This window comes from Mustela erminea, chromosome 5, assembly GCF_009829155.1.
Source record: "Mustela erminea isolate mMusErm1 chromosome 5, mMusErm1.Pri, whole genome shotgun sequence".
Taxonomy (NCBI): Eukaryota; Metazoa; Chordata; class Mammalia; order Carnivora; family Mustelidae; genus Mustela; species Mustela erminea.
In genome coordinates, this window is record NC_045618.1 from 110,054,030 (window position 1) to 110,081,193 (window position 27,164).

Below are 27,164 nucleotides of genomic sequence, written 5' to 3' on the forward strand. Positions count from 1 at the left end.
AAATTTGCTGAACAGTACAGGCTTTGAAAGAAAGCTCTCTTATCCAGGATGAGAAAGCTGGCTGCAGAGCACCCCGTATACATAGGAGCTTATCAGTGTGGTCTTTATCCCATAGAAGAGCCAAGAAACAAGCTCAACCTGGTTTGGGTTGGTGACTCAACAAAGCAATAAAGAATTAAGTTGTTTTTTTTTTTTTTTAAGAATTTTATTTATTTGACAGACAGAATACAAGCAGGGGGAGGTGCAGGCAGAGAGAAAGGGAGAAGCAGGGAGCCTGCTTAGCACGGAGCCCTACGTGGGGCTCAATCCCAGGACCCCAGGATCATGACTTGAGCTGAAAGCAGATGCCTAACCGAATGAGCCACCCAGGTGCCCAAGAATTAAGTTCTTGAACTGCCAACCAAAGGTATGTCTCTATATTAATTTCTTTATCCTGTATCAGCTTTAAACTCTTCTAACCTCTGGGAACTAAAGGGAAAAGTAAGAATATTGAAGGATTTCTTTGTAAAGACAATTCCACCCTATTAAATATTACTTTACATTTGTGTAACTATTGATTTTTTTTTTTTTTAACCCTTCTGTTGGGGCACTTGGGTGGCTTAAATGGTTGGGCGTCTACCTTCAGCTCAGGTCATGATCCCGGGATCTGGGGATCAGTCCCATGTTGGGCTCCCTGCTTGGTGGGGCGCCTGCTTCTCCCTCTCCTTCTACTTCTCCCCCTGCTTAGCCTGCTTCTCTCTCTCCTTCTACTGCTCCCCCTGCATGTGCTCTCTCACTGTCTTAAATAAATAAAATCTTAAAAAAAACAAAAACAAAAACCCTCCCGCTGTTACCTTACTTCCTGCTCACAGTAGTTCCTTGAGCTCTGTAAGACACATTTATAAAAGCAAAATTAGTCAACTTTCTGAAGATTTGAGTTTTGGTTCCAGGACTGTTACTTTGCCATCTAACATTGAGGGCTCTTAGCAAGTTACTCTGTTTCTGTAGGACTTGGTTTTTCTCATATATAAAATGGAGACAATGATCTGTTTCCTGAAGTAATATATAAAGACTGCATTTTCAACAGATTTTTAAACTCTAAGAGTTATGGAGGTGTCAGATGTTATAATTATTCCAGTTTTAAAGATAATCAAATTGAGGCACAAGAGGTTAAGGTGGTCAGTCACCCAAGGAAAGAAGAAAATAAGAAATGTTACTGTGATTAAAACATAGATTTTTTTAATTCCTAGTCAATAATTTTTTTCCATATTATCACAGATAGTCTCAGAATACTACCAAATGGGCTTCCTGACATCCAATCAAGTAAAAGAAAAATTATATATCTATGGAAAGAGAGAGAGAAGAGAGGGCGGGAGAGAGAGAGGAAGTCTGGTCTGGGATATTAAAGAATGACAAAATATCTTTGAGAAAAGGAAGTATAACCACACGAGGTTATACACTCTGCTGTAACAAGCAGAATAACTAAGTGAAAACTCACTCTCCTTGACAACTGGCACCAACCTTCCCACTATAGTCAGAAATCACGGTCCGTCACTCACCCAAGCAACCATTCAGAGGCCTCTGAGAAAACCTCCTCTGACTTGAGATGGCTAAACCAGCAGGGGCTTTCTTTCCACACCACATGCTTATTACCATGAGCTGGAGAATTGGAGTCTTTGAAGAAAGTAAAACCTAGCTTTTGAAACACCTCTAATCCAAATGACTATTGGGCTGGAGGTGAGAGAGAGAGAGAGGGAGACAGAAGGAAAGTGGGAAAGTAGGATGAGAAGCCGGGGAGGTACTTCTGAGAACATAGCAGCAGATCTCTTCAATTTAGTCTTTGCCTCTACAGTTTTGTTTTGACTGGAGTCTGCAGAGGGAGTTCTTTACCACTTTGTGTCCCCGTAGGATACTGACATTACGCTAGTTGCCCACAAGAGTGAAGGTCAGATCTCCTGGCTTTTAATGCACAGAAGTTATCCTGCGTGGCAAATCGAGTCGGTGGCGGGTTACTCAGTTTATCTATGTAGATCACAAGCTCATGAGGTGGAAAGTCTCGAAATGTCATCTGTCGACCCCATCCTCAGCCCTGTGTTGTCCCAGTCAGAGCAGCAGCTTCTGTCTTCTAAAGAATAACATGCTGTCTTCACACTACAAGAGGCTGTCATCCTAGAAAAGGCAACTTTAACCTAAAATCAATGGTAAGCTGAGTCTGGCTTTCCTACAAAAGCAGTCTTTCCTTAGAATATCTAACACTGTATGGGGTGTTCAAAAGTCTCAAGTCCATCAGCTCTGTGAACAAGTATGAACTTAATACCTATATGATATATGGTTTAAAACGTTCAGAGAACTAGTTGCATATTAGTTTTTTTTATAATTTTCTTTATTTTTGTTTAAACAATCCTTGGAAGAAGGACTTTGGTTTGAGGCAAGGGGTCAGAGAGACCCTCAGAATAAAGGTTGCATGGGGGCTGAACATTGGTGAGGGGCTAGACTATTTATCATGGAGGTCCATGAGAAGGCAGACTGGACAGTATTATTCCTGCTTCCCATACGGATCCTAGGTCCCAGCACGGATGTGAATGCCAGGCTCTAGGTAAACTCTCTAGACAGAAAATGCTGCATGCTTTGAACTACTCACAATTTCCATACAGAGCAGCCATTGGCCTGGTCACCCTTATTGTCAGGACAGCTTCATTCATAATCGAAACCACCTTATAGCTGAGTCATTTTCTCTCTCTGTTTTCTGGGGGAGCAAGGGTGGCTAGGTGATCACAATCCCCTGGACATGTGAAGGTCAGGCAGTTAGTTACTGCCCTGGCAATAGCTTTCCAGTCCTGCTGGTCACGTGAATCACCTGAAGTGAATCCCCCATAACTGCTAACTATGCTTGGGTATCTGAAGTGGAACCCAAGAATCTGCACCCAAGTGATTCCGGTGTACTTAGTCCATAATCCTCACTTCTCCTGATGGTCTGATCTAAATCACCCCCCAAAAGGTCCATGGCCATAGAGCAACTCCTTCATGTTACCTGCAATCCTCAAGGTCATAATCTCTTTGTCTGGAATTCCACTGGCAGAGATCACACAGTCTTTTAAAGTGTAAACAGACATATGTAATATGTACTGTGCATATTATATTGCAAAATATGCATGTGTTATATACATATATATGTATGTGTTATATACATATATACATATATATAAATATATACATATATTTTATATATTTATATGTATTTGTTATGAATTTTATACATGTTATAAATGTTATATATTTTATGCATATGGGTATTATGCCTGTATGTTATAAACGATTCATAAGTACTATGATTCCACTTGCACTCATGAGGGGAGAATACTTATTCTCCCCTCATGATGTATCCAAATGATGTGACTTCTGGGCTAACATTCCTAACATTTTCCTCCATCTCTCACTTCCTTTCCCCAGAAGAGGAGCCATCTCTCCGGTTAGTGAGGTTGGAAAAAGAAGCTGAGTCTATCCATTTTCTCTCCCCTTCTAAGGATTCCTTCCTGCAGAGACAGAGCATCTGGCCCATCTAGTGAGGCACGTGTGTATCTAAGCAGGTTCTGCCATATTACAGAAAAGCTTTAGTTTCCCAGCCAGACCAGTGCCTGGATGGTAAATACGCCTGACTCAGGGCTAACATGTAGAAAGTCCACTTGATAAAGTCCTAAAGCCATATCTTCCCAAGGGTTTCTAGTAATAATCATATTTTGATCTCTCACTGGTTCCAAATATGGGCTGATCATAGGAATACTCTATCTTGGGTCCCCCATACCTCCACAATACCCCAAAAGATAGATGTCAAACTTGGCAGAAGAGTGGCTATTTCTAAGCTCCAAAAAACTGTGTGGAGAATAACGTTTGTAGGGAGTGGGGATGGAGGAAGATTAGAGGTTGCAGGAGGTGAGAAGAAACTACGAATTCACCAAAGAGAAAATATATGTTACAATTTTCTCATGACCGTGCTCTATTGAAGATTTTTTTAAATAGCATTAACTTCTCTTCAATTCTAAATAAACAATTCTAGCCTTTTTAACCTTTCCCTAGAGATATTATTATGTTAGGGAAGCATAAATCCATGTAATAATAACTATATTCAGTCTTCTTGTAAATAGGAGGCACTCACATATTGATTCTACTCACCCGCCAACATTTTTTGAACATTAGAGTATAAAACACTACTCTAGGTGCTATGATTACATTATTCACAATCTTGGGCCTCAAGTAGTTTACAATTTGATGAGAACAAGGGCCAAAAATAAGAAGTATAATCAAAGAATCAAGCAATAAGCTCAAGGAGCTACTATTTGAAGTTCACCAAAGCTTTGTTGCAAAAGCATCTCATTCCCAGGTGACCCAGGTGACCCAGGTGACCCAGGAGTGCCGTCCAGGATGCAGGGTTGGGTTACACTGGTACCCTGCCAGCCAGCAATCCGGAGAACATTTCCCTGAGCTGTATTTTTGACTGGAGACTTTCTCTTATTCATGAGTTGCTCTTTTTTTAAGTGATGGATCTTTCTTCCTGCATTTCTTTTAATTAGTAACCCTGTGGAATATTTTTCATTAAAAATGAATTTTACTTTTTTTTTATGAAATGTCAAACATGAACAAAATGAGCAACTTTTTCTTGCAGGAAATACTATAAAAAAGAAAGTTATTAGCTCATCTTTTCTTTAACAGATCTGACTAGTGGAATGAGCCTGTTCAAGCAATATTTCTCTTTCTCCACAGGCCAGTGGCCTTTCTTTATTATGTTCTTTCACAAGCGGATGAATAGATGCAAATAGTATTGTTTTTTAAAAATAAAACGGGATATCTTCAGAGATATCCTAATGTTAAAGGCAGGTGAAATTTAAAAAAAATATATGAAAGAAAATGTTGCTTTTCACTTCTAAAAGTGCAATGCAACTTTAGCTTTGGGTTCTAAATAAAAGAATGAACTTAGCTCCTGCTTTACAAAACTACTGGGTTAATACTAGACACAGATAGGAAAGCTTTTTTCCATTTTTCCTAATGCTTTCTCTGAGTGTCGTCCACAAAGGCAAACACATTTAGGTAGTAATTGTTTTTATAGCCACAGGGGAATGGTTGGGAAGAGTAGTTCAACGGACAGCAGAATGCTCAAACTCAATAGATATAATTCAGCATAAGTTTAGAACCTATAGTTAAAGTGCAAGTTTTTAGATCAAAGTACATTGCCTAATGCTAACCTTAGCACACACAACAAAACAGAGCATGCACGTTGCCCATTAAACTAGGTTACAGAAATGCAATGTGTGAGTTACAAGTGCCAAGAACTAGACTTGAGGTCCCAACTCCTGCCTATTCTTTTAATATGTATCTTCAGCCATATCATTTCATCCAATGTCAGAGACCACAGCTGCGGGTTCACCCCCAACAGAAGTTATGCTAAATGTGTGGGGTTTAGAAAGAGGTAGAGATAGCTACTGTTTTGTGTTAACAGAAGAAAGTATGCATTTCCTTAACATTATTTGGGGCAAGCATAGCAATGTTCATTTCTGCAATTTTCAGCATATTTTACTGCTATGTAAGGAATTCCTCGCCATTACCTGTTACATTTTGTTTACAAGAGGGGAATTTTATAGTCTGCAGAGATTAGACTGAGGTGCTTTGCTAACACTTCTCTTACTTTCTTATCACTGGTGACTGACAGACATTTGATACTGCCTGATCTTCTCTTCCCATTATAATTTTGGGAGAGAATCATGGGCACCTGTCTGGTACTGCCATTTCTGAAGTGGGTCCTTATCACTCTTTTCATCTCCATCATCTTTGGCACCATCACCGCTAACATTCACTAAAACCTCATGTGGGACAGTCTGTATGCACTTCCTATAACAAGTCTGTGAAGGAGGTACTAGATCCTAAGCTCCATGAGGACAGGGAACTATCTGGTTTATTCACTCCTAGATATTCTGCATTTAGAAAAGTCCTTGGCATGTAAGAAGCACCCCATCGATATTTATTGGCTACTGTTAATTTCATTTTATAGAAGTACGGACAGAGGTATCATGATAAACTCATGTGCACATTCAAGATCACACACTTGAACTCGAAGCTGGCTTTCTAGTCCTTCCAAAGAGAGGTGTTAGAACATCCCCTGGGAACAAGCATAGATGCCCCTTGCCTATGAGTGTAAAAAGGACCACTTTTATTTTTGAATTGGGTGGAAGCTATGGCCCACTTCTGCCAACAGTTGTTTAAGAGTGAAGGAGCCAGGGGTTTGGGACATGCTTTCCCCCTTTTCCTTCACCAAAACAGCTTAAGACTTACATTAAATTGCATGTCTAATTCTAGCAAAGAAACAATTCAAGTGCCTCCTGGAGAATCCCAAATATTGTCATTTCCCTTTACTATTTTTGGACAAGGTTTAACCAGTTAAGATGTATTTGCTCACAGTAATCCAATGGCAAGTCTGAATTTTTAATGTTTAATTTTGCAAAGAATTTTCTAATTTCTCAGAAGTGTACTTTTTGCAAATTCTTAAGTCCACTTTCACAACTATCCCAATAATTACCAGAATTTTTTAAAAATAAATCAGATGCCTCTTTTCCTGCTACTTTCCCCTCACTGCCTATTCCTCCATGGGCATCAGGCTTTACTACTAGAAAGGGAAACAGCACACATTGCTTTAAATTAATGAACTCTGCAATAGTATTATTTATTCAATCGAAACAAATGTCACTGAAGTGCTAGAGTGCAAAGAACATCTCTCTATCTTTAATAGATTAATAGCCAATGCATAGAGACAGGGCATCTATTGAATACATATAACCCTGCAAAGCAATACAGAGTAACACTGAAGAACATGGTACAGTGGTGCATGGTGCAGGAGTACTGAGAAAGGAGACATCACAAGAAGCTGGAGGACAGGAGGAGAATGGAGAAAGTGGGGACAGAGCTGATCCTTGAGGAAGGATCAAAGTCACAGGATAAGGTGATTAGTATCTTTTATAAAATAGCAATTCAAGTTTCATAATGTAACTTTTTCCCGAGTTGTCTTCCATTTGTCTTAATTTTAATGATTTCACTGTCCCATATTTTAAAGATGTGATCTCAAATTTTTAGTTTAGAGAACAGAGTATTTTTGTATCTCGATAAAAGAACACCTTTGGCCTTGCTCACCATTTAAAACAACCACTTTTGTTGCTGTATGAATGGTTATAGTTTGTCTTTATCATAGCCCTGATCACTCACATTAATTTGGTTTTACTTTGGTGTGGTATTAAAAGCATCTCTGATCCTCTTTAATCAAAATAATCAGCTGCATCTTTGACTAGAACACACCTGACTATAGATTCCTACCACTACAAGTAGTAGTTTTCTAAATTGGTCATATTTTTCTGAAAGGGATTTGGACAAAATGAAAAAAATACTTGGATAACTGGAAGTTCTATGACATCAATGGTAAATTGATTTGTGGGGGGTATGGATATTCGACCATGGAAAATACTGAGATGCCTGTGCTTCCCGGAAAGAGGCTGATAGGTTTGTTTTATTAAATTTACTCAAAAACTGGAAATTCACCTGTCTTTTATGCTGTTTGATATAGTAAAGCCAGCTTACCCTCAAGCATCAGATACATTTTCATATAATTACATTTGTTGCAAGTCTTTCCTGCTGACAGACTTGTCTTGATGGTTCTTTGAATTTTTAAAGTTCTCTCTTTCTCTCTCAGCATTGTTTGAGCTTCATTAACATTGTCAACCTCCATAGAATTGCTGGCTCACAATTAAAAACACCCTTCTAAAAGGAATATGCCAAGCAGAATGGCCTAGGAGCCCCAAAACAGAGATTTTTCAGCCTGGCAAAGCAACCAAATCCAACTCTCTCATAGTTTCTTCACCAGGGCGAAAAGCCATATTGCGACCTTCTTTGCAAAGACTTCAGAAATCAGCTACATTAGAATAAAGCTGCATTGACTCTACAGCACCATTCCCACTTCCAAGAGAAAGTCTTCCTGATGATTACAGTAACAAGCCATTCCGTGACTGTCAGGTGTGGAAGTGTTGCTATCAACAAGCCAGCAGTCAGCCTCATTTGATGGAATTATAAATCCAGAAGGCTGGATCTGATCTCTTGTGCTGGCTTTTCCTGGCACAGCAGACTCTTCCCCACGTTAACAGTGCACTCTCCAGTGCACTCTCCAGTGCTAAGTGGGTCATTCCACATCCCCGTTTCTCAATTTCCGAACATTAGGAAACTCTGTTTTCTCACTCAAGAAGGGGTATGTATGTGTCTTCCTGTCATCGGAAACTAACTCCCAAAGGACCTGTGTTACCTATTACCCATTTAACATGCTGGGATTATGATGCCATTGACGACCACATAAAGTCGTCACAACTGGACAATTCCCAGACAGTGCAATGCCCGGCATTACTTCCGTGAGCTGCTGTCAGGGGAAACTAGCAGCTTCTGACCTGCAAAATGAGCAGTTACCATCTTTACTCTGCAGTCTGCCTCCCACACGGTGAGTTTCCTTGGGGACGGCAGCTCTGCTGAACTCCTACAGATGACATCACTCTCTGAAGGATCAAACTGGGGACACAGGGCAAACTCCAGTGAAATCAAATGCCAACTTCTGAAAGTGTTGGGTAAATCAAGTATAACCTGATTCAGAAAGAAGAGGCAGAAAATGAATGATTTTTCTCTGGGAGAAATTACTGTAGTCTCACTGGGTCATCTGAGTGTCTCTGATTATTTGGTAGGAAGACTTGATTTGATTCCTTTGGGGAAGATAACTTGATTGGAATGTCAAAATCTATGAAATGCAACTCTCAGATGGGAAAAGAGACAGACATTCCAGGAAGACATATACTACTTTGGTCATAATAGTTAACATTAAGAATTCAGTCTAACTACAGAGCAGATCTCCACTTTTTTTCATTTGCAAAACATATATAATGCTCTAAAATGCTTTCTAGTCTATGTATGTTGATATATTTTAATGCAACATTTTACTTTTTAAAAAATATTTTGTTTGAGAGAGAGACAGTGAGAGAGAGCATGAGAGGGGAGAAGGTCAGAGGGAGAAGCAGACTTCCCATGGTGCTGGGAGCCCGATGTGGACTTGATCCCAGGCCTCCGGGATCACAGCCTGAGCCGAAGGCAGTTGCTCAACCAACTGAGCCACCCAGGCGCCCTATTTTACTTTTTTTAACAATAGTCTGAATTCACTGAATTCACTGTAAACATCTTGAAGCCCCTCCTCTGAACAACCTTTCAAAATCTGTTGTAAAGTGTTTCAAAAGCTACTTCTCAGAATCAGCATGGAAACCTTTTGAATACATGTCTATTGAGTTCAATATTTTCTCAGGCTCCTGAGAGGACAGAAAAAGCCAGGTCAGTGAATTAAGCTCAAAAAGTGAAGGGAAGAAATCCCTACAGGGACAAACTATGTAATCAAATTTAGATGTTATCTTGGGGACTGGGGAGGGAGGACTCCACCCCTGACAAAAGAGCTCTGCCTGAAAATATACTGAAATACAGATCTGTGAACAGATCCAAACTGTGTGTTTGTGTGTGTATTGATACACACACACATATGTAAAATAAATATAGGTAACATATATGTAAAGTACACACTTATTATATATCATATATTTTGTATTTTTTAATATATATATATACACATCTATCTATATATACACATATATGTATACTATATAAACAACCACAGTGGTGATCCATTGACTTCTTTCTCCACAACAGAGAAGGAAAAAGATACATAAGAAAGGAGTATAGGGAAAATTGCATGTATTCAAAATTCATATCAATACCAAAAGGAACTGGGGAAGCAACTATTATATACATTTCAGTCTTACTATTAATAGAAACCCTTGCTTTGTTTATTCAAAGCAGAGTTTTCCTTTCAATGAAGATGGTATGAAAGCCCTGTGCTTCTGGAGGCCCCTTATCAAACATTAATGGTTGAAAATTAAGAAGAGGTAGATACATAGAATGAACAGTCTGCTATCCAGCTATCATGACCCTGAAAAGGCACTATTGTCAGGCAGGATTCAGCCCTAAAATAATAAAAAATTTTTCAAGTGGATGGTTGGCTACTTTGAAGATTCCCAAGAAAAACTGATCTATAAAATACCTACCTTCTTATGTTAGTTAAATACTCTTCTGACGATACTAAAGGTTTATTCATGCCCCTCATTTACTATTAGAATACATATTTTCTTACAATAAAAATAAACTCCAGTTTGGCAAATAGGAGCTATCAAATAGACTGTATAATCAATCTACTGTCCAACATGTTGCTAAATGATTGAATCCTGCTCCCCACCACACCCCCCCACGCCGGGGTGAAACTTGAGAAACTCTGTCCTTAAATAGTGTTTTGGAGGCATCACCGAAGATGGAGGGATCTGTGAACCTACGTCCTGGTAACTAAATGTGGAAAAGATTTTATTCTGGAAGCAGATCTGGAAGCGGATCAAGAGAGCCCTGAATAGAAGCAGCTTAAGGAATCAAAAGACTGCATAATGAAGTCTCTGCTTCTTCTAAATGCCCATGATAAACTTCTGGAATTGCTGAAAGTCGGCCTCTTATAACCATCATCAGTGGAACGTGAGCCAGCTTGGAGCTGAGACACGGAGGCTGGAACAACAGAGCAGCGATCAGATGAGCCGTGTGGCCACGAGCAAGTCCCCTCACCGCTCCTAGCTCCCTTCCCTAAAGCGTGGACTTGAAGCTCAAATGAGACAGCCTGTGCAGTGTGAAAATTGCAAGGCAGAGAGCTCCATCAGTTTGGAGGGGCAACTGCTACAAGCCACCGCCCAGGACAGCGCAGAGATGCTGCCCGGGAGTTCACAGTGAATTTGCAAGCCTGATAATCAGTGAAGGGAATGAAAATTCTAACAGCCCCCTGCTCAGATCCAAAGGTGTATGCAGATTCTTCAAAGGAAACTGAGAAAACAAATTTGTTCTTCCAAGTCCCCTGCCATCAGGTGGTCTGAATTCACACCATGAGGTCAAGATTGCTGTGCTCTGAACAGGCTGCAGAGAAGGCTGCCTTGTGCGAATCTGCCCGCATGTGTGGCTCAAAGCTGCAGCTGGACGTTAACTCTAATTGTGTTTTTTTTTTAATTAATTTTTTATTTTTTATATAAACATATATTGGGAGGGAGACAAACCATAATTGTGTTTTAACACTAATTACTAATGGCCCTTTGCATAATCCTATCTCATAAGGCTCTTTGCCAAAATGGTCAAGGGTATCATTTGTTTTTCTGAACGACAGTGATTATTCTAGTCAGTGAGGATCAAAACTGTGCTGGCCGGTATGTCTGCTTCCTTTTCCTTCATTCACCGACTCCCCCATTCAATGACACAGCAGGTACTATTCTGCTCATTGGCAATAAAGAGATCAAAAAAAATACCTACTTTGAGGCACTCACTGTTGAGCTGAAAAAACAAAAATGTCTGTAGGAAACCAAAGGACCACAATCCACGCTATGAGAGAAACACGGAGTCTAATGAACACTTCGGACTTTTGTGGAGAGCGTATGAGCTTTTGTTCCAAGTGTAAACAGTGTTTGAGTGATCTTTTTAATGGGATGACAAAAGTTGAAGGTTTGAGGCAGGAAGGCACTCCCATATTTTGTTTCGGCTGCTATGGGAGAAAAGGGGAAGAAAAGAAGGGAGTGAAGTTGACACACCCTTACGACAATCCTAGAGCCCTTCTTCAAAGATGCCAGGACGGACCCCTGAGAGACACGTAGTCGGCAGCACGTGTCCACTGTGCAAGGACTCAAAGCCCATTCGCTCTCCGATTCCAGTCTGTTTTCCATCCATAAAAGGTAATTTGTTACAAAGATGCTTCACCGCCTACAGAAAGAAAGACACTGTGTGCCAATGGATTCACCAGGATAAGAATGCTTTCTGGAAAGAAAAGCATTTACTGAGCCCCGAGCCTGTGCTATTGCAAGAGTGAACCTAACCCAATATTTCTTTCTCTTGTAGCCTTACAATACAGGACAGGTGCTCCCATTACCCATAACATAGCCAGCTAGCTTCTGTGACCCTCTACTAAGAACAGGGCCATTTGTGGAAAAGGATGCCGGCCTGATAGGGTAGAGGGAGAAGTACCTCTATATTCTGTTTTTCCAATTTACAATGTGTATTCATCATTCTTGGGGGAAATTTTCTGTTTAAATGGAAACCCTTTCTTAAATCACTGTAGGAGTCCAAGAATGTTTTGCTAGTACTGATAATGATGCCTGGCCTAAATATTAACAAAAATCGGTCCTGAATGTTGATGCTGCTACGTGTCTCCAGTAACACAGACCTACTTCAGTTCTAAGTTTTGGTTTTAGAATACTTCTCAAAGTTGCTCCTACACATTTAATTTAAAACAACAAAAAAAATTCATGTGTTTAAGCTCCCACTCCCAGTGTGGATATACCTGGAGATACGGCTTCTAATTAAACAGTATGGTTAAATGAAGTCATAAGGTTGGGTTTCTGCTCTATCGGGATTAAGGTTCTTATAAGAGGGCACACGAGAGAGCTCATTCTTTCTTTCCTCACATGCACGCACAAAGGAAAGGCCAGATGAGCACACATAAGGCGGCGCCACCTGCAACGCAAGGATACCAGACACCAACACTGCTGGCGCTGTGGTCTTGGACTTCTGGCCTCCAGACTGTCAGACACTACCTTTCTGTTTAACCACCCAGTCTGTGTTATTTTGTTATGGCACACTGAGCAGATTAATCCAAGGGATACATTAATATCGTTAACAGATCCTGAATTGGCTTGCATCTAAACTAAAGGGCATCGAGATGTTTGGTAAAAAGGAGTGTAAACCAGGAGCAAGATGGGTCTCCATGGCAACGTTTCTTTGAGACCACCACTGAGGGCAAGTGTCAGTGTGGCATCACTTTTGATCAATGTCCAAGGGGATCTGCTCCATTGCAGTAGTAGATGTATGAGAAACATTGTCTCCAGAGCCATTTGGCTTAGAAATTTTCATAACACCAGCAACAAATTCAGTAGAGCCACGGAATGAAAAGACACATAGTCCCCTGGCCATGACCACTCAACGTGAACCACAAGAGGAGTTCACACTCATTAATATAACAGATATGGCTTTTAAGAGGGAAGCTCAGTATATTACCCAATTTTCGGTCTGTATTGACATCGGGCAATCTTAACTACTTTTTTTTCTTTTCAAATTTCAGTTAGCAATCTCTTCATTTGCATTTTTGGAATTGACCACATGGTAATCTTGTTTCTCATTCCTCACGAGTCCTTCTCGGTACCAGCTCATTCCCTCCCTGCCTCCTGCTGTCAGGTCTCATATGTTCCCAATTCTATGTGGAAATACTTTTATTCTTTTATTTCTTTTCTCCAGTCATTCTACCTTCCTCTCCCTCTCCCCCTTTTATCATCAATGAAGAGTTTTCGCACTAATAAGCAACACTTTGAGCAGTAAACTTGCCAATATATTTTTTTGTAACTTCTAACGTGAAAATACTAGACCCTTAAGAAAATAACTCAAAACACAAAGATGGAAAAAAAAATGGGAAGTTTTGTTTAATGCGGGAAGTTTTCTTTTTATCTATGTTCATCCTAACTGGTGCAGCAGCCAGTACAGTTCTTAAAAGTACTGACAAGAAAGCAGAGAATGGATCACAACCACAGCATTATCAGCAAGGCAGTGTTTCATCCTATTAATATCTCTCAAACAGGACTGATATGTAACTTACATGCTTTTGCTAAAAATGAGACCCTTCACAATGCCAGTGACATACCTGCTGTGGCCACACCATGCACACTGGCCCGTGCTGACATGGGGAGTCCTGTTCACAACTCTGAACACTGCATACAGCTTGGTTTGGGGGCTCTGTTGTTAGTTTTATCCCGAATCATGGCGTGAAAGACATGAAAATCAATCTTTGAATCACATGCAAGCTCATGTCATCTACCTTTCTTTTTCCCTGTGAAAAATGAACACAATCAAGTGTTGCATTTTACTCACAATCTTCTACACAGGGCTTGCCAATGAGGCTAACTGGTAAAAAATCCCAACAGCACGGAATTCAAAGGACTTGGATTCCCATGCCAGCTCTGATGCTAATTTGTTAAGCAATCTTGAGCAAGTCACTTAATTCTCTGGGTCTCAGTTTTCTCAACTGCAAAGAAAGTTGGACCAGGTCACCTACAAGATCCTTCCTTCCTCTAGAACATTATTCTGCTTACAATGAAATCCTAGTGCCAGTATCAGCACCACCTCCTAAAATGTCTCCTTGCGCCCTCCCTGAGCTAGGTGGACTCCTTTCCTCTCTCCCCAGCTTTCCACCGTGTACCCTGAATGTAACTCTGACGCAGCACTTACCAGACTCTGTTAGGATTTCTTTGACTCTCTTGTTAGACTGCAAGCCCCCAGAGACCAGGCACTGGGTCTTTTATCTCCATGCCCCCTAGGTTTGTAGTAAGGCCACGAATGATACATACTGATAGCCACTGAGCCCACCAATACCTTCTGAGCCACACTTTGTCCAAGGGTCTTGTCAGAAGAGGTACCAAAAATAGAAATAAAACTCCACACTCCTCTTATCTAAATAGTCCATCTGGAGGAAAATATGTTCACGCTAGCTTGAAAGAGGAGGAAATATTTAGAAATAACTCAAAAACCCCAACCACACTTAATGTAGCTATAAGTAAATGTTTAGCACAGACCACACTGTTTGAATAAACAGTGTGGGCACAGTGAGGCACTACCACCCACCAGCCTGGCAGAACCCTCCTGAAACCCAGGTTCCCAGAAGCCAGCCAAGCCAAGGGCCCCGCTTCACAAGCAGGTCTTCCAAAGCACAGCGGTCAGACCTGCTATGTTAACTCTTTTTACACAGATGATAAACCCCATTGCATCACAGCTCGGCAGCATGTGCAGAAGTGCACTAATTACATTAAAAATCTGATTAAAATCCTTTAAAATATAGATATCACCGGGGCTGCATATGCCACCTGCCTCTTCAGACCTGCACCTGAGGCTTGGTCTTCAGCTTGAGAAACATCATTTTTGTTATTCCAGCAAATTGTATTTTCTATTAATTAAGTAAACAAATACATAAAGTGAACAAGTGAGTCAACCTTCCTGTGTTGCTCTCCTTTTCTGAATATGTTTAAACTTACTGAAAACTATGGAATTGTGTTCTGATTACCGAAAAACTACACGAACCAGTCCTTTTGCTCAACTGAGTTTAGTTTCTGATTGTCATACAGGGAATAGTAATCTCTAGCAGTCTAGTAAAGCCTGTAGAACAGCCCTCAATTCAGAAAAGTTGCTTTCAATGCACAAAATAGAATACATAGTACTGCAAATGAAAAACATTATAATGAAATCCAGTTACCAAAATATTAAAAAATAATTCATGAAATACTAGGGTGCCTGGGTGGCTGAGTTGGTTAAGCACCTGCCTTCAGCTCAGGCCCAGGGTCCTGGGATTGAGCCCTGAATCAGGTTTCCTGCTCGGGGTTGGGGGGGGGGTGGGGAGTCTGCTTCTCCCTCCCCCTTTGCCTCTCCCTGCATTCATGCTCTCACAGGCTCCCTCTCTCTCAAATAAATTTTTAAAATTTGTTCAAAAAAAATAATTCACAAAATAGTAATCTATGTACTTTTTTTCATTAACACAATAAATAATGTCATCTTAGGAGCACGTCTATAAAACTACAATAATTATTGAGCCTAAATACTTCAACAAACACAATATAATATGAAAATATCTATGATTTCTTTTGGTACTTCTACTAATACTGTAGTTTGTTCCCAACCGTCATAACGGAAGGAAAAGCTACATTTCACTTAGAAATTAAAGAAAATAAAGATGTAATAGAAGTAGTAATTTTTCCTATGCAAATTCACAGGCAGGCAGAGGAAGAGAAAGAAGCAAGCTCTCTGCTGAGCAGGGAGCCTGATGTGGGGCCCAGTCCCAGGACCCTGGAATCATGACCTGAACCGAAAGACAGCCACTTAACCAACTGAGCCTCCCAGGCGCCCCTATTTGACCATATCCTATAAATAAATAAATAAATAAATAAATAAATAAATAAAGCAAATTAGTTACCAAACTAATGTGATTTATGCATAAAAATGTGTACTTCTGGCTTCTCTGGGTTTAAAAATAATACGCAGACCAAGCCACACTGGGCTGGCATTCCACCAAGGCAGTGTGCAAGCGGACTGAGCAGCAGCCGTCCCCTTACAGGTCGTGCGAACTCCAATCTTCCACGGCCACATGCGCCTGGCCCACCCCGTGGCTGTTACTGATCTGGCTCCTGCAGCCGCCTCTGCTGGATGGCCTTTTCCACTTCAGGATCACCTCTGAGTGACAAGTGGTAGATCTGCTTCTAATACAAGCGTACTAGAACTCTGTGTGCAGACTCGTGAGCTCCCTAGCTAACTTCCCGTCTTCTCCTTCCAGCCATGGACACAGGCCCTGTGCGAGCCACTTGTTTATGTAAAGTTTTACTAAAGCACAGCTCTGCTCAGTTGCTTACATACTCTCTTTGGCTCCTGCCCAGAACTGAATTGTATTCCCCCCAGATTCATATCTTAAAGCCCTAATCTCCCACTGTGATGATATCTGAAGAAAAGGTTCTGGGAGTTAATTAGGTTTTGATGAGGCCCTGAGGGTAGAGTCCTCATGATGAGGTTACTGCCCTAATCAGAAGCGGTACTAGAGAGATAGCTTTCCTTCTCTGTCTCTTCCCCCCACCTCTCTCTCTCTCTCTCTCTGCCTCTCTCACTCCCTCTCCTTCCCTTTCACTCTCCCTCACTCACAGCCCATGTGAGGACACAGTGAGAAGGCAAAGGTCTGCCAGCCAGGAAGAAAAGAGTCCTCCCTGGGGTACCCAACTGGGTCCAGCACCTTGATCTTGGACTTCTCAGAACTGTGGGGAATACATTCCTGTTGTTGAAGCCTACAGTATTTTGTGAGGGTATCCTGAGCTAAGACAGCTGCTTTCACACAATGGCAAGCCTGAGTAGTTGAGACAGAGGTTCTCTGGCCCTCAAATCCTAAAATATCTACTGAATGAATGGTCCTTGACACAGCAAGTTTGCCAACCCCTGCTGTAGCTACTGCATGAAATTATGGTTCTAGTTCTAGAATTTTTATAGAGAGGAATTTAAGGATGGTTAGTGGGAATTATGCTGACATAACAAATCTCTTACTCTTCCGTAATGGAGACGGGAGGGCAGGCAGCTAAAGTGTTGCTACATCTCCCACAACGGCGACCACCAAGAATCCCACACTGTGCTAAGCCCTCCAATCAGCCACACTGCACGCTCTCATGTGGCCAGAGCTGTAATCTGTGATGGCTGAGCACCTGGGTTCCAAACACCCTCCCCCTGCTTACTAGAAACACACCCTTAATCAGGGGTTCTGATAGCTATGAGATATCAAGAGCATACTGAGGACCAGTCTTGATCATAGAACTCACAACAAATATCCAATTCCCAAAAAATACTCAATGCAAGAATGCTTGCTGTAACAGCCATAAGAACAAAATACCCTTTTATTCATAGCTCCACGGGGAACAAAGCGAAAGCAACTGTGCATGAGAAACGATAAATTGTTGAGAGTGTCTCTGTGGAATATTGTTGTGGAAAAAACAAAACAAAACAACAACAAAAAAAAAACAAGTACTTTGGCGAGCCAAAGCAACATGGTAGCATCTAAGATCTGCGTTTTAGAATCAGACAGAGATGGATTCAAATTCAGACCCTGAGGCATACTTTCTTTGGCACCTAGCGCTCTCATTCTCACAACGTCAGCCTCTTCGTCGATGGAATGGGCATGAGGTGTTTCATCTGCGGGTGACTGAAATTTCATAAGGTCAGTAATTATATACAAAATGTGTTCAAGTGCATGGGTATAAAAGAGGCTCTCAAAAGGGTAGTTATTCTCACGAGTCATTGGAGGATATCTTCTCAGTGGGTATTTTTTTTTTTTTATGAGAATACTTTTTCTTTTCCTGAGAATGAAGTGACACTGACTGACAGTACAGCTCTCCCCACATTTTGCCAAGTTATTGAGACCATCCATCATTTGAGGATGGGTGAATTATTAAAAAATAAAAATGTGACACAGGTTGTAACAGGGAACAGGTTATAAAGGGAAGAAGCCATTTGATGTCACTTGTGCACCAGCCCCTGCAGACGGAGGGGGCCCCATCCCTGGGTCCTGTTAAAAAAAGCACATACACAGGGGCACCAGGCCAGCACAGTTGGTTGAACGTCCAACTCTGGGTTTCGGCTCAGGTCATTATCTCAGGGTTGTAGGATCAAGCCCCATATAAGGCTCCGCGCTCAACAGAGAGTGTGCTGGAAATTGTCTCTCCCTTTCCCTTCCCCCACCCACTCTCTCTCTCTAAACAAATAAATAAACTATTTAAAACATACACACAGAGTTTTCTGTCTCTAGCTTCTCTTATCAGAAATATGTGCACTCCGCCTTCATAACTCTGTGTGTGTGTGTGTGTGTGTGTGTGTGGTGTGTGCACATGCTCAGATGTGCGAAAGAGAACATAAAAAGAGGAGAGAGAGCTTTGTGATAAACTCATTCTGAAGAACCAAAATTTATTTTCTGCTGGTGAGTTATCTTAATTATCCCTCCTAGAGACCTTGCCCTACGAATATATCAGTTGTGATTTGAAATTAATCCCTCTGGCCCTGAGTTTCCTCATGTGTTTTGAAGGGAAAATAACTGTCCTTTATTCCACAGGAATATTATAAACATCAGATGAGATACTGTGTAAACAACATGCTTCGAGGAGGACAGTGACAAATAAGATCTGTCCTGAGGACCATAACGATGATGGATAGGGGTTTCGGTAATCTTGTGGTATGTGGGAAGACTCCAGAGCTGGAAAAATTTATATTGGAGAAGACTTAACAAGATATAAGAGTTTCAAGTATCTAATGGGCTGCCTTGGCAGAAGAGGAATTCGTCATTGGGGAAGGTAGAGTACAGAGCAAAGGAGACTTATTTCTAATTAGACGAGACTCCACGCTTCCTAACGAATGAGCAAGAAAGTTCCACAGTCAGTTCCTATCGGCAGCCCTCTTCCACATCCATCACTAACCTCCACTTTCAGTTACTTGTACAAGTGTATGTTTCACTTATTGTGTAGAATAGAATGTTCACACCTGGCTTAAGCAAAGGGACTCACACCTTCAGCACAGGGACTCGAGTTAGTCTTTGTGCTTGTGAAAACTCTTTACACACTGTCTAGCAGGTTGTGGATGCTCAATATCCATTTACTAGAACAAAAACAGAAAATGAAAACGCTGTTCTAATATAGATCCCATGTCAAGACACAGCTGGTATGAGCATGCCTCCAGCAGTCCTATCCTCTCCTAGACCCCCCACCACCGACCAGTAGGGACTTATAATGATTTGTATAATAGATATTGTAGATACTGTTTGTATCTACAGTAGAGACACATATCTGTACCTTGGCTTGATTTTTTTCCTCTGTGTTAACAAAGGGGAAGGTTCTATTTAGGGGGCCAGTGGGAGGGAAAGCTTGTTATTTCAAAATACTTCACCATAGACAGGCAATCATCTTTGATGAAATTCCTTAAGTGCAGTTGCCCAAATGTGTATTTCATTTTTGGCAATAAAAGAGTCCTAGCCTATGTCCAATGACTTATAAATCATAGCTAGGAGATTTCTTTATGCAAATTAAATTTGTGTCACACTCATCAATAAAAAAGAAAATGGCCATGAATATTATAGTTGCTGCAGCAGTGCAAAGTTAGGAGTTGCTATACCTATTTGTAGGATATGTCAGTGTAGCTAATAATTTTTTTTAAGATAGTGTGCTTGGAAAGAATTCACAGGGAAATAAGCCTTATGAACTGATCATTAAATGAGAAAGGGTTTTTAAATAGTCAGGAATATAAAATAAGCAACCAGCTGGATTAACCTTACCAACCTAAAAAAAAAAGAAAATCCACATAATAAAGTAAGAGACACTCATGTTATTTTTATGGCAGTTATTATAAACCCCAAGAACTAATTACATTAGAGCACAGTTTGTTTCTCTTCGACCCTGTTTTTCCTTTTACACTTAAATTATAAAGACCCAAGTCTTGAACCACGTACTCTGGAATCCGCTCCTTCAAAAGTAAACAAAATATAAAGAAAAGGAGAGAAAATTACATCACTTTACTTGAATGAGAACTTACGAGTGCAAAATGAAACACGTCTTGCACTTCTCAGCTAATAGAGCATGACATATCAACCCTACAGATACTAATAAGGGCAAGAAGATTCACACAACATACCCGTTTCCTCAGATTGCAAGTAAGAGTGAGATTCCTTGAGAAGGAGTTTGCAAAAGCTGTATAGAAGTCCAGGACTTTGAGCAAGGCTTCTCGCTTGATGATGTGGAGATCACAGTATGTCAATGCTCGGACATTGGCACACGCGTGAGCAAGGGTGGTTTCTTTCCAGAAGATGTCTCCAAATACATCACCTTTCCCTGGAAAATAGTATAAGATATGGATTCAACTATCTACACTAGTTCTTATCCTAATCACTATTTTTACGCAGTTTCATATATGGTATTTATCAACTCGCATAATTTAGAACCTGAGTGGATAACCCCATTCAAATAGGTGTAACAATGCATAACACTTTCATATAATATGTAAAGTAACATCACCCTGAATTCAGTTCTTGATGGAAATCCCGAGTGGTATGAATAAATAAAATCCAACAGAGAAGCCAAAAATCTCATTTTAACAAATAGTTTCATTATCTTCTGCCATCATAACTTTTCCCATTCTGACTAGAAGGAGCAAAGGTGACTTTTTAGTTTCATTCTTTCTTCTGTTCCTTCTGTAGAGATGACAGTAGATTGCACTATATAAGGATCTACTGTTCCAACCTTTATAAATCTGGAACTGATTTGACATATATTAAACATACATTATTCAGCAACTAAGTTTTGTGCTCCAGGCAGATGAATACTCGCCATGACTTATTACCTGAGGATGCCTTCTCCTCTCTCCTGAGCCAAACTCTATGTAGGGCCTCAGGGCCCAGCCCAGAGGGGTGGGGGGATGTGCTCCCCATCAAAACTATAAAGCTTAAGTTGCTGAGCAGGGGAACACATGGAGACTAAGGTTTGTTATGCTATCAACAGTTCCATGAAGAGTGCTCTACTGCAGTAAGATGATTTTTTAAATTCTGCAAATTACCCAGAAATCATCTCTTCATTTTGGAGCACCAGCCACTGGTGACCTGAATTCCACAGTTCACAGTATCCCCAGACAAGGTGGGGATAAGGAACACTCAGAGATGAAGTGCCAAAAGGACTTTCTGTGGAGGCAGTTGCATGAGAGCCCCTGGCTTCTGAAGTTTCCTCAACTGCATTCTCTGTTCCTCTGCAGGAAAGGGAAAATTTAGGAGTGGAACAAACAAGGATCCTACCCAGGCAGGAAAGATCTTCTGGAAGGCACTGTGCCAAAGACTTATGCTTTCATCACTCTAAGCACAGAGGTGAGGAAGTATCTGCTCTCATCATGAAGACTGAAGCCAGAACTAACAAGAAAACAGGAAGAAGAAAGGCATCTTATAACACTTCAGGCCAGCTAGACAAGCAGAGAAAGAAGATAGCAGTGACCAGAGAAATGAGAGAAAGAGAGAGGCATAGAGATTGAGGTCGAGGGAATAACATTACAGGCTCCTGTCCGCACAGACAGTTTGGAAATGCTTAGAGAACCATGAATCACTCTGGTATGGAAACAGAAAACATGCCTATTATTGAGAAAGTGGTTAAAACTATCATGTAATCATATGCTCAGCATAAAATAACCCTAATGGATATATAATTCATCATGAGCAATCCTATTTGTTTCTGGACACTTCAGAATTTTCTTCTAGTTAGTGACACTGTTCAACAACTCAACTGTCTGATAGCCAGGCATTCCTCCAAGGAAGGTTAGAGACCTCCACTGGCATTCATTGACTTCAGAAATCTGTAAGTGACATTCTCTAAATTTTAAACAAGTAATTCCATTTCAAGTTTATCTTTGTATATGAGAATGGTCAAGTTTCATTCTTCTATACATAGCTGAAAGACCTCAATTTGAGGCAGGAATCTATTAAAATCCTAGAGGAGAACACAGGCAGTAACCTCTTCAAAATCGGCCACAGAAACTTCTTTCAAGACATGTCTCCAAAGGCAAAGGAAACAAAAGCGAAAGTGAACTTTTGGGATTTCATCAAGATAAAAAGCTTCCACACAGCAAAGGAAACAGTCAATAAAACAAAAGGCAACCCACAGAATGGGAGAAGATATTCTCAAATGACACTACAGACAAAAGGCTGATATCCAAGATCTATAAAGAACTCCTCAAACTCAACACTCAAAAAGCAGATAACCATGTCAAAAAATGAGCAGAAGACATGAACAGACACTTCTCCAAAGAAGACATACAAATGGGTAACAGACATATGAAAAAATGTTCATCATTACCCATCAGGGAGATTCAAATCAAAACCACCTTGAGATATCACCTACCACCAGTTAGAATGGCCAAAATTAACGAGAGTAAACAACAAGTGTTGGAAAGAATGTGGAGAAAGGGGAATCCTCTTACACTACTGGTGGAAATGCAAGTTGGTGCAGCCACTTTAAAAAACAGTGCAAAGATTCCACAAAAATTAAAAATAGAGCTTCCCTATGACCCTGCATTGCACTACTAGGTATTTACCCCAAGGATGCAGATGTAGTGAAAAGAAGGGCCATCTGTACCCCAATGTTCATAGCAGCAATGGCCATAATAGCCAAACTGTGGAAAGAGCCAAGAAGCCCTTCAACAGATGAATGGATAAAGAAGATATGGTCCATATATACAATGGAGTATATTGCCTCTATCAGAAAGGATGAATACCCAACTTTTATATCAACATGGATGGGACTGGAGAAGATTATGCTGAGTGAAATAAGGAAGCAGAGAGAGTCAATTATCATATGGTTTCACTTACTTGTGGAGCATAAGGAATAATATAGAGGACACTAGGAGAAGGAAAGGAAAATTGAATTGGGGTAAATTGGAGAGGCAGACAAAGCATGAGAGACTGTGGACTCAGAAACAAACAGGGTTTTGGCAGGGAGGAGGGTGGGAAGTTGGGTGAGCCTGGTGGTAGGTATTAAGGAGGTCATGTATTGCATGGAGCACTGGGTACATAAACAATGAATCCTGGAACACTGAAAAAATAAAATTAAAAAAAAAAGACTGTGGGTTAAAAAAAAAAAGTAATTCTAATTGTAAGCATTTATTCTAACTGCATTATAAGAAGTACCAAATTTAATGATAATCATATTCATTGAATGAGCACTGAGTAATGTATAAAAATATGGACTCATTGTATTGGATATTTGAAACTAATATTATACTGTATATTAATTATATTTCAATTAAAAATAAATAAACTGAGAAATACTTATAAAAATTATTACATTATACTGGGGCGCCTGGGTGGCTCAGTGGGTTAAAGCCTCTGCCTTTGGCTTGGGTCATGGTCCCAGGGTCCTGGAATTGAGCCCCACATTGGGCTCTCCAATCAGCGAGGAGCCTGCTTCCTCTTCTCTCTCTGCCTGCCTCTCTGCCTACTTGTGATCTCTGTCTGTAAAATAAATAAATAAAAATCTATAAAAAAGTATTTTACATTATAAAAATGTGTATATAGATCTACAGAATAATGGATAAATATTCATTGATTGATGAATGCATCATCGATAGATAAAAATACTCCACATATAAATCAATTTCCCCTTGCCAATATAGACCATTTTAAAATATGGAGGCATTCAAATGTTTATTATACATTTTATTTTACCCAACTGCTAAAATTAAAATTCTAACCATACTTCTCTCCAAAAACTTAAATTACTTATCTTTTTAGTATCATGCATAAATAAAAAGCCTGTGATGTGACAAGAATAGCATGAAGCTAGAATATAAACTTACGAGGGCAGAGAATTTTCTCTGGTTCATCCATTCAGGTCAACATCCAATGCTGAGAATAGTTCAAGAGCTCATGGGGCACCTGGGTGGTGCAGTCCATTAAGCATCCTATTTCTGGTTTTGGCTCAGGTTGTTATCTCAGGGTCATGAGATTGAGCCTCCTCGATGGCCCGCCCCCATGCTCCATGGGGCTTCTGCTTGCGATCCCCTCTCCCCCTCTCCCTTTGCCCCTACCCATTATGTACTCTCTCTCTCACTCTCTAAAATAAATAAAAAATCTTAAGAGTTCAACAAATATTTACTGAAAAAAAAAAAAGTGTGAATGAAAAAAGGGGAGAAGAGGGGAAAGACACAGAAGAACAAATTGGGAAATGTGGGATCCAAGTTACATGTGGGGCTCCACCTGTAAGGGTGTGGCTTAGACCAAGTGATTAACTTACCCTGAATCAGCATCTGTTCTTTTAACCCTGAAGAGAACAAGATGAACAAAAACTAATCTCAAGGTTTCTGTGCACCATAACCCTAGAGTAAGCCCACTAAACTCATCGAATTATATTTTCAGGGTAATATTTTTTCTATGCCGTATGTAAAAGAAAACGACTTTAAAATCTAGGGCCTCAACTCCAAATCCCATTAAAAGACTAAAAAGCACCAGCAAAGTTAACTGAGTCAACCAATGTAAAACTTACCCCTTGATTCTCCCCTTAAGAAAAGTTTAGAGAAACCTAGAAAAAATGACAAATATGGATAATTCTGCTCCCACTGTCAGAATTCACGTTACATAATAAGCAATACTAACTGTCTTCTGACATAGAATTTCCATTAGGATACACAATATATTGATTGGATATTAATCTAATCAATGATTTTAAGGTGTGTTTGCTTTATCCAGTTCTCTTTATCATCTTCTAGTCGCTCAATTCACAATAAACTTTTATGGCTCTTCTGGAAGATGGGTCTTGTAAATCAGTTAATTAATTTCACAGCCACAGTAGAGTTGGCTAATGTCCTTCTTCAAGGACTATTATGCACATGACACCAAGGCTGTGGGATTATGAGTGGAGTCTCCCAATAACTGCACCATTTCAGGGCTGGGAACTCGTGTTCATCTTCGTGGCTACAGAATATTTGATGCTAGTTTCTAGGTCAGCTCTCACTGGGTGCAAGTAGTCTCAGCTATAAACATTTTAGAGCTTGAGAAAACTAACCTTCCCCCGAAGCCCTAAAATTAGTAGAAAAGCTCACACTCAACATGAAAGTTGTTGTTTGTCCTATTTATATTTTCTCAGTTCTTTGCATCAAGTCTTATGAAGTATTTCACTTCGAAACCACAGGAAACAGGATTGGAAAACAGGAGCAAATGTTTCAGATTCACAGACTAGGAAACTGGAAAATGTCAAGGCAAAACAGAGACAACGAGTTACAACACAATTAAAGGAGCGATGCGGACCATGGTATGTTTAGGGATTATGATCCCCAAAGGGGCTGGTTTTACAACCAAAGCTTTTTAAAAATTTTGAAACACATTATTTGGTAAGTTAATGAAATGGATTAAACTTAATGCATAAAAATCATCTCGGCTATTCATCGATGAGGATTGCCAACGAATCCCTAAATAAACAGCATTCGAAACTTAGGTCGTTTCCTATGGGGTGCAGTGATGGGTCTATCTGATGATTCTTCTACAGAATGGACCCAATCCTTGTATTCACTTGTATTTTATTAGTCAGCCCTTCACTATGATTAATTATTGCATTAGGCTCATAAACTTTATTGTGAATACACATGGCCAAAAATACTCCTTTATAAATGAACAACACTATGAGTTTTAGAATTATATGATTTTTAATGGACTTTGACTATTACCAACAGCAAGTTTCATACAGTAATGTTTTAAAGGAAAAGAATAGAAAGAACACAGTGATGACGGTGAAAATTAAGAAATTATATAGGTGTGTTAGAACAGAACCTCTTAAAACCTTTAGAATCGATGCCTGCCAATCTTCAGTGATGTCCAACATCATTCAATTCAAAAATTATAATGGTTTCACTTATTTGTGGAGCATAACAAATAGCATGGAGGACAAGGGGAGTTATAAAGGAGAAGGGAGTTGGGGGAAATTGGAAGGGGAGGTGAACCATGAGACTACGGACTCTGAAGAACAATCTGAGGGGTTTGAAGGGGTGGGGGGTGGGGGGTGGAAGGTTGAGGGAACCAGGTGGTGGGTATTAGAGAGGGCACGGATTGCATGGAGCACTGGGTGTGGTGCAAAAACAATGAATACTGCTGAAAAGAAATAAAAAGCAATTATAATGGGTACAAACTGGAAGACACTTTCAGAGAAGCAAAGAATTCTTACCTACTAAAAAAAAATCACTGATTAAGCTTATAAATTTTTATTTACACAAAGAGTGAGCCAAATAGCTCTAAGCAGATTTAAAAATAGAGTATCATAACATCAATAAGGGATGAAGGCAGGGAAGGAGAGTGGGAACAAGACATTGATGTATCGGACGTATAAGACAGTTGGGAAAATGCAGAAGGAAGCTTTCCCTAAGTGGAGGTCATGACCTCAGGAAAAAGCAGCTCAGTAGGACAGCAGGTCAAGCAGCCCTGCCCTGTCGAGAGAAGTCAGCACTGCAGGGAAGGAGGGAGGATTCGGCAGAAAAACTGAGACAAGTCACAAGGTCAGAACTGATGGAAGGATTGGAGAAATAAAGTCCTTCTCTTCAAAGAAGAAACAGCAAAGATCTGTGGCCATTCTTGCAATCCCCAAGCACCCTTGAAAGTCTCATTTCCACTTGAATACCTACCAACAAGGTGGACTCTGAGCTCTTCCAGGACCCAGAGGAAAGACCTGTAAGCAGAATTTAAGATCCCCATCTTGTGTTCTGAAGGCTCCTGAGATAACTCTGAGCCCATTCTTTCTACTCCTAACCACCTACCTGGTCATTAACTCGTCCCTATGGCGACTGTATTTTTAGATACTTAATGGCTGATTAACCATCTTATACTCAGGTAATATTTGGTGAAGGGTTTCATAATATACACTGGTATGAAAGTGTTGTTAGAAAATCTTCTTTTTTTTTTTTAAGAAAAGGAAATACATTAGGAACATTAATATAGGCCCTAT

General features: G+C 40.2%; 1 protein-coding gene and 1 long non-coding RNA gene across 2 annotated transcripts in view; one reads left to right on the plus strand and one right to left on the minus strand.

Moving 5' to 3' along the window:
* The window catches only part of KCNH5 (potassium voltage-gated channel subfamily H member 5), a 304,115-nt gene that overhangs the window by 37,291 nt on the left and 239,660 nt on the right, over positions 1 to 27,164 (minus strand). Inside the window, exon 10 of the mRNA XM_032344425.1 lies at positions 20,338 to 20,534. Within this exon, the coding sequence (XP_032200316.1) occupies positions 20,338 to 20,534 (197 nt within the window). The remainder of the gene's footprint in view (positions 1 to 20,337; positions 20,535 to 27,164) is intronic.
* On the plus strand, positions 8,413 to 25,506 carry LOC116591493. The gene is made up of 3 exons (XR_004286023.1): positions 8,413 to 8,497; positions 18,770 to 19,007; positions 25,320 to 25,506. It is a non-coding gene; the product is annotated as an uncharacterized LOC116591493 (long non-coding RNA).